The sequence below is a fragment of the Beta vulgaris genome, chromosome 8 (assembly GCF_026745355.1).
Source record: "Beta vulgaris subsp. vulgaris cultivar EL10 chromosome 8, EL10.2, whole genome shotgun sequence".
Taxonomy (NCBI): domain Eukaryota; kingdom Viridiplantae; phylum Streptophyta; class Magnoliopsida; order Caryophyllales; family Amaranthaceae; genus Beta; species Beta vulgaris.
Window position 1 is genome coordinate 40627514 of NC_079209.1, and position 8875 is coordinate 40636388.

At 32.3% G+C, this 8875-nt stretch overlaps 2 protein-coding genes across 2 annotated transcripts; both read left to right on the forward strand.

Annotated features, from left to right (window-relative positions):
• Positions 1-2393: 2393 nt before the first annotated feature.
• Positions 2394-3026, forward strand: LOC130589914 (uncharacterized). The gene has a single exon (XM_057391546.1). It carries the CDS (start codon positions 2478-2480, stop codon positions 3024-3026), a length of 549 nt encoding a protein of 182 aa, XP_057247529.1. The 5' UTR covers positions 2394-2477.
• Positions 3027-4023: 997 nt separating this feature from the next.
• LOC104901536 (transcription factor bHLH84) lies at positions 4024-8647 on the forward strand. Its single transcript, XM_057391547.1, is given in 5 exon segments — positions 4024-4299; positions 5338-5373; positions 5428-5493; positions 7137-7202; positions 7644-8647. Coding segments are annotated over 5 exon segments (537 nt in total). The 3' UTR covers positions 7737-8647.
• The last annotated feature ends 228 nt before the right edge of the window (positions 8648-8875 follow it).

The window sequence follows — 8875 nt, forward strand, 5'->3', positions numbered from 1 at the left end:
GAGAGAATGCATCACTTTTTGGAGTCCTCTTGCCATCAATTTGGCAATGATCTTGTAGATGCACCCAACCATACTAATTGACGATAGTCTTTGAATCCTTTCGATTTTTCAATTTTTGGGTTAGCGCAATGAATGCAGTGTTGCAACGTCGGGGTAGAGTAGAAGTTGCATGAAATTCACGTACAATCTTGTAGATGTCGTGCTTGATGATTTCCCAAGATTGTTTAACAAATTTGAAGTTAAATCCATCGGGACCCGGGGCCTTATTCGACTCTCATGAAGATACAGCGCTGTCTATTTCTTCATTAGAGAAAGACAGGATTAATGCCTCAACTTGTTCTGGTGAGACGCAGCTGAAATCTAGGCCTTCAAAGGTCGGCCTTTTTGAGGATTCTTCCTTGAAGATTTTTTTAAAAAACGCTGATGCTTCGTTTTTAATGTAGAAGGGACATCAATTGTAACACCGTTCACCTCTAAAGATGAGATTGTATTCTTTCGCTTCTTGATGGGTGCCACTGTGTGAAAAAAATTTGTATTTCTATCGCCATCTTTAAGCCATGATATTCTCGAATTCTGACCTAGTATAACTCCTTGTGCTTCATCCATAGCCACAATTCCGCTTCATCCATAGCCATAAGTTGAGTAACTTTCTATTGATAAATGGTATAGTGTGGCCCAAAGCATGCAGTGTAACAAAATATATATATTAATAGCGGGACCATGCCAAAAATGGAAGTGTCAAAACTAATTTGGGACAAATATTAAAAGAAAGTGTTGAGACTATTCTGGGACGGAGGGAGTAATTGATTTTTTTGGTGCATAACTTTGTAGTAATTGATGAGTTCACTGATTTAGTATATATAAACATGTGGCTTAATTGTTTTGTGACCCCGCTAAATTAGACTAAAATAATATCAACCTAAAATCAAATCAGATTAAATTTTTTCAAGAAAGACTTCGCCTTCGTCTTCCTTAGGACCTCTTCCCACAAAAACTTGCAGATCTCCTTTCTCAACAAGGCAACAACCAAAAGCAAGATTGGTCTCGAAAATTCGAGAACAAAAAATAGCTGATTTTTATCATTTTGAAATTAAATATAGCTGATTTTTATTTTTTGAATAAATATAAATTTCATTTGTGAAAAATTGGAATTAGTCTTCCATTAACAATAATTTTGGGATGAAAAAAAGTTATTGCGAGAAGGAAGTGAGATAGTTTAATGGAAACTTTGATTAAAGAGGGAAAAGTAGCGAGAAATTAGACAATCGACAATAATAGAATATGAAAAATTTCAAAAATTTTATGGGACTTCAGAAATTAATGAGGGATTAGAGGAAATTCATTGCACCGTTGGACTCTTTCAACCTTACATGAGAATGAGAAAGAGAGAAAGAAGCCAGTAATAGAAGTGAATTACGAGGCCCTGTACTATTATGAAAAAAAGGATTGTGATTGGAGCCCCTGTTATTACGAGGTCCTGTGCTATAGGTCTGGTTGCACAGACACATAGCCGACTCTTGTTTTAACTATTATGACATTCAAAGTATGTAAATAAGTTTTAAGTAACTTTTTTATTTGTTATACATAGAATCAATTGATCACACCAATGCAAATAAGCTTTTAGTACATTTTTTATGGTGCATAGACTATAACATAATCTGGTTCCCACTTCACATATGATCTTGTTCCTCTCCAAAAGTCCCTATTAACCGTCCGAGGTGATTTCATGAGATCCACTTCAGATAACAAATACAGCAGTTGTTGATCGAGGGATTTTGTGGAAATAAATCATAAACAAGTTCTATTCCAATTATCCAAATAATTTTTGATGCAAATACAGAGCATTGAAAAAGACAGGAGTAATAACAAATGTCGTAAGCAGATATTTGTCTGTATCAAAGTATATTCTTTAAAATTAAAACATAGAAATAAAAAGTCTAATTCTTAGCATGAAAGATCTTTTAAATTACACAAAACATAGAGAACATACCGCACGTCCTTGCAAGTTGCTAACAGTTGAGATTCTCATTCTCTCCCCCATCCTCACCTTTATTCCCTCTCTTGTTAAAAATAAATAAAAGAGCTTGTTTGTCTGGTAGTACCAATCTATAACTCGTACTACAATTCTTTCATCAATAATTTGATGTTCATATTACTTAAAATCCTCCAATGAGTTGTCATGGCCCCACCCAGTAGACTCGTGCAAGCTGCTTGTTAATGGATAGTGACATATATCATTTGTTAATCTACCTCAACAGCTAATCATTTAGTAGAACATAATTCTCATTATGGCAAGGTCAATTTCATCTTCTACTTATGTTCTACACATAATATAAATAAGTAACACTTATATATCATTGAGAAAATCTAATTATAAACTCATAGAACGCGTTAAAAATTCTAACTTTATAGCAACAACACAGCCAAAACATTCTCCTTTCACCTTAATCAGTTTTAGTTAATTAAAAGTAGAGATTATGGAGGGAGGAGAATGGAGCAACTTTAATGCTGCTGTGTGTGTTAACGAGGAAGCAGATTTCATGGCACAAATGTTTCCTAATCCTAACGATGTCAATCTTAATTATGCTCATCATCATCATCATCATAGTTCTAGTCATAATTATCACATTATGGGTAATAATGGTAACAATAATAATAATGGTGAAGGTGGATCATCTTATTTTTCGTCTGATTCAACCTCTAATTCTCAAAATTTGTACCGTTATTCCCAAGAGAGTAGCTATAATAGAAGCAGTCATGATCATGAAGTTCATTATCACAATTATTTTAGTGATAATCATCAACATTTAGCAGCCGCGACGAGTAATGCATCTTCCTTACCCATTGATTTCCTCCATTGTCAATTGGAAAATGGAAATGCTGTCAATCAAGATCACTCTGAAATTGATCCTGCTGGAGAGGATAAAACCAGCATTTCTTACAATTCTAAGAAAAGAGCCAGAGATTTTGAGGTAAGCTCCAATTTTTACCTACTAGATCAAATTAAACGTCTCTATTCTACGTAGTTCATTATCTCTTATTAATAATTCACTCGGTATTTGATAAGTTTAAAGTTTCATTTGGAAAGCTTGACATCATATATACCATTATACCAAGTTCGGTTTATTCAAAAGTTATCACGATCAAGTTTGAGATACCCTTTTAATATTGGTCCCAATTTAAAGTTGATTATTAATCTAGAAGGCCAGTAAAATAATGTCATGTTTAAAACTCTAACTAAAAATGGCAGACTTGTACATGCAAATGTGAAAGAGGTTATAGAATTATAAGAGTTTAGAAAGCACCCCCTCCTCCAAAAAAAATATATATAAAAGCTCTGTTTGGGGAGGCATTTCAGGTGCCTGAAATGATAAGTTACGTTGCTAAAACTTTTAAGTAACATGTGAAAAAGGTGAAAAGTTTTCAGAGACGAATATGAAAAGACCCCTTTAAACATAACAATGTCTCAATAAATTTCAAAGTTTGGATCGTTATGGAAGATATAAGAATTTACATGTCAATTTATCATATTGACTTTTCCATATATATCTATACTAATATATTAAAAGGCGTTCCTAAGAACGTATATGTGCCACGTGTCACCATCCCTCATTCAATAGCATCATATCCACATCTTTCTCATATAGTAAAAATAATAATAATTGTTTACGTGAAGATTCGAACCCACAACCTCAAGTATGAAAGTATGAAATCCAACCATTTCTCCACCATACCATTATTGATTTTTCAATCAAAATTAATGATGACATATGAATGGAAAACGTTTGAAATACTTATAATTAATAAGATGACTTTTTTAAATAAGTATGAGAATACTTATTTATACTACTATCAAATTGTAGCAAAAAGAAAACCCGGGGCATTGCCCGGGCCTAAATACTAGTTCTATATGATTTGAGAAGAAAGAATACATTTGGAGGTTAAAACTTAAAATCTAGATATATAGTAAAGAAATGGTATGTTTGTTCACTTGTTGAAATTAAATTAATGTGTTATTGAAAGATGCAGGTTCAAAGGGGAAAGAAAGTGAGGGTGAAAAGAAGCAAGAGTTGTTTAGCATTAGGAGGCGATGAAGAGGAGGAAAACGATGGAACAGCAGCAGCGAATAGACAGAGCTCAAGCACCGGAAGTTTAGAGGATGATTGCAGCTCTAAGGGGACTAGTACTACTACTACTACTACAACGACAACAACAACAACGGCAAATGCTCTCAATTCTAGTGGTAAAACAAGAGCCAGCCGAGGGTCTGCTACGGATCCTCAGAGTCTCTATGCAAGGGTACATTACCATATTTCATTATTTCTCTATTCATATATGAAGATATGATTTATAATTTAAAAGTTAGTGGATTTATCTCTATATATTTTTACGAATCTTTATACAATTAAGATTATAATCGTCGAGGTTGTACATTGACGAGCATACATGTCAAATATTGAAATATTTAGGAAACAAAGGAATTGCAAAAGCTACTCATGAAGGCTTTTCTCCTCATGATGCATGAATATATCAATACTTATGCATTACTAGTATTTTGTAATCTATATCTATTTATATAAATATATAAAAAAAATTAGAAATGCGTAGTATAGGGATTGATCCCAAGACCTCAAGTACATATACTAAAGTCTTAACCACTAGACTAAGTTGTATTTAGTTTTATTATCATAAAGTATTATTAATAAATTAAATTTTTTCTTATCCGAGATATAGCTCGGACCTAATAACTAGTTCTAAAAACTAGATATAGTACATGTTTAATTATTTGCATTGAAAAATACGTTCAGGTTTTTCATATCATTATTACAATAATTCCATTAAAATATTAGAGTTTAATTTAAGTTGTGCTCAAAAAAAATTTTAAAAGTTTGGGTTCTTATACGTTGTAACTTTCTGTTTTACGAAATTCTAGGTTGTATCCGACTTTTTTAACTTTCCACATTGTACCCGTAAACTTTTAAATGTCACACAATATAACCATACTAATGAAACCTATCTCAAACCCTACTTGGCCTTCAATATTTAATTTAAAGATCATACCCGAAACCCCGGTCAACTAACAAGGCTCAACATTTCTATCTTATACACACATAGTAAGAAAGTTCCAAATCTATTGCTTTGTATTTTGTGTAATGGTATTGTGTGTAACATTCATAAAGTTTCAGGGTACAATACGGAAAGTTCATAAAAATGGGATACAATGTAGAATTTCGTAAAATACAAGCAAAAACCCTAAACTTTTAGGAAAACTGAGCATGGTAGCGAACTTATTGCCTAGCTAGTATTTATACACTTTTACTATGTTTGCTTCGTTAGTTGCCTAGCATCAAGTAAAATTGCATGGTTTTATTCGTGTATGTTGACTTGTTGTTGATCATGTTCTCTCTTTGTCTTAACATCAAGCAGAAAAGGAGAGAAAGGATTAATGAAAGACTAAAGATCTTGCAGAGCCTTGTGCCTAATGGAACAAAGGTAAACATTAACGATGAATGAGTATATTTATCTTTTCGCAAGAATTCTGTCAATTTTTCTTCCAATTCAAATTCTTTATCGTTAATCTGTTCAAAAGGGTCATTGTTATCAAAAATAAAAAGTGAATATGATCTGGATAATATAAAACAATAATATTATTCTCTTTATTTGTGGTTCCACTTTGACATTGTTAGTATTCACATAAGATACCTTAATTTTTGGTTAATACTATATAAACAAATCTTATTATACCATATATTGTCTAAATTGTCTCAATATATAGTATCATGAAATTAAGTTTTTGTAAGATTTATGATCAAATTTATGTATAGGCAAATGGAAAAATCAATATGATTGAAATGCTAAAAATATAAGAGATATATATTTTTATAGATCACTATTGACATGAGAAAATAATGATTATATATGAAGAAATGTAGAATGTATAAACTTGTCAAAAGATTTTAAACACATAACTGGATTCCAAATTTTGGGTTTCGACCAAAATTTTGAAAAACTTGATTTATCTAAAAAGTTTAGATTAAATTCAGCTCAACTTTATTTGACCCTTTTAATATGACAACAATTGCATTTAGAGTAAAAAATGTGTATCATCAATATTGTAGGATAAATGATTGATATTGAAATAAAAAAAAATCTTTTGTATTGTAAGAATTGGCTATGGATGATAATGTTAATTATCACTAGTTACTTTGATACGTAGAATTTTGTTGTGAGGCAGTTCTATATACGATGCTAGTTAAATAATAAGTGTAAAAAGAACATACTTTCTCCCTTTTTTTTAGATGTTACACTTTTCAAATTACGGACTCCTAGGTAATTTTTGGAGAGGAGATAGATAAAGGGTCCCATATGAACATGTGATAGGAGAGAGGTAGAGAGAATTTATTACCCAAAAAAAAGTATTTTTTTTTTATTGGGAAATTAAGTCAGCCCAAGGGCTAAAAGGATCAGAGGGGAGTGCTCTACCACATGAGCTAGCTCCTCATCCTTACCCAAAATAAAAGTATAACATATAATTTAAAACTTTCTAAAATAAAAAGTGTAACATCTAAAAAAACGAAAGAAGTATTAAAATTCCATAAACTTATAATTTGACTTCAAATCTAAACGCGTTGTTGAACAAGTATATCATACAACCCAAATTCAAAATTACCTGAAGAAATCTATTTATACCCAAACCAACTGATGATGTTAACTAAGTCAAAGTACACCCTTCCCCTCAAAAAAAAAAAAAAAAAAAAGTCAAAGTACATCCCATGAAACGGTTTTATGGAAAATATGTATACTTACTACTTACCACCTCTTTTAATAATACATGTAAAGACATGTTCTTTAACTACTTTTAATCTTATTTTTATTATTTGACCATTATTTCATCTTCATTTGTCAACGAAAGCCAATTGGGTGATTGTTACTACCTTCCTCGGGCATTTTAGAGCCATAAGATAATTAATAGGAAGTCAAATTAAATCAATTTAAAATTCGAAGGTATTACTACTCTAACAATATAGGTTTAAGTCAGAAGGTATCTGTTTGCAAGAGGAATATGTAGTTTTATTAATATATTCAATTCAATGTGGTGTATTCTTAAGTCAACTACTTTTTAACATGATATTCAGGTCGATATCAGCACCATGCTTGAGGAAGCTGTACTGTATGTCAAGTTTTTGCAGCTTCAAATCAAGGTAAAATGTTCATCACATCGTTATCGCCAGATATACCAATTTTTTATGATGTTCGGCAAAACTTATCGTGTTTAATATGATAATAGTAGCAACTTATACCTTAATTCTTTCACCATTCAACACTCTAAATAAAATAATAGCGGGTGATAAGAAAAGACAACTACTATCTTACAAGTGATTCAGACAATGTAATTTTAAAAAATCTAGGCTATTATTTGTTTTTAATTTTTTTGTTATTGGTAATATGAATTGTTTTACTGGACCGAAATCTCAAGTAAGGGGGAGGGTTAGGAAATTCCTACCATTAAGTTTTCTAATGTGAGTTAAACTCCCGGCCTCAAGATTGAAAGGCTCAATCTCAACCACGCACTAGGTCAAGTTTAGTTTGGTATTATTTGTTTGATATTGGTTAAAGATTAATTATAATACAATTTCTTGCAGCTACTGAGCTCTGATGACTTATGGATGTATGCTCCAATTGCCTATAATGGAATGAACATTGGGCTTGACTTCCATATTAACATTCCTAGATGATCGAGTAAAGATCAACGCCAGGATGTCGACTTGCACTTCTTTCGCTGACAAACAAATTCTAATGTAATTAACAACATACCCCTATACAATTTTTCTCCCAATAAATTGTTAGGACATACCGACATAACATATAGCTGGGTTCCGTATTATTTTGTACCTCTTTGTTTAATTGATTTTTTTGTTACTAAAGCAAATGGTAATTATCTGGACAAAGGTCCCCCACTCGGCCACTCCCCCCGATCAATGACAGATTATTCTATTTTGTCATACTCATACATGATGGAATTAGGACAATCATGGCCAAATAAGTTTAGGGTCTCTTCGTTATCGTATTTTGTTTCAAGTTTTTAGTTTTCTTAAGCACTACGAACAAAAATAAAGAAACCAGAACATACATTTTCTAATTTTCAGCTGTTTTTTTTTTTTTGTAATTAATCACCTCATTTCATTTCATTAATTGTGGGAAGCAAAGAGTATCAAAACCTCACGACCTATACCCAGGTAAACCTTCGCTTGCGAAGGGCACTTTCATAGTGTCGAGGACACTCCCAGGTAGGGGTATTAACGAGCCGAACCGAGACCGAACAGGACCAGGCTCGAATCGGCTCGAGAATGTGAGGGTTCGAGCTCAGCTCGAGCTCGAAAATCTGGGCTCTGCTCCAGTTTGAAAAAAAAATTCGGCTCGGCTCGAAAGAGTTCGCGAACTATTCGGCTCGAAAAAGCTCGAAAATATTTCTAGTACATTACCGCACACTTGCTTCCAATATCGAATTTCTAGTTTTTTCCAACGAACGAAATGCATACTTCAAAGTTCAAACTTTCAAGAAAAAAAAAGTTGATAACAAGTTTAACAAAGTTCACATCAAAAACAAAGTTTACAAGTCACAACAACTTTGACAAAGTTTTACACAAACACACAAACAACAAAGTTTTACACAAACAAACAAACAACAGCTCCTCTTCCTTTGACATTCATATCCAAGTCCAAGCCAATCTTCATGTTTTTTTTCCCATAAGACCTACAAAATATGTTTAACACATACATTAGAATAATATTATGAAGATATAATTTTATATAAACAAAACTACAATCACATAAGACCCATGTATGAGGAGGCAGCCGAAACTCCCGCCATAAA

Bases quoted from the DNA above. Each gene is read 5' to 3' on its own strand.
- LOC130589914 (XM_057391546.1), top strand. From the start codon at position 2,478: ATGGAGGGAGGAGAATGGAGCAACTTTAATGCTGCTGTGTGTGTTAAC.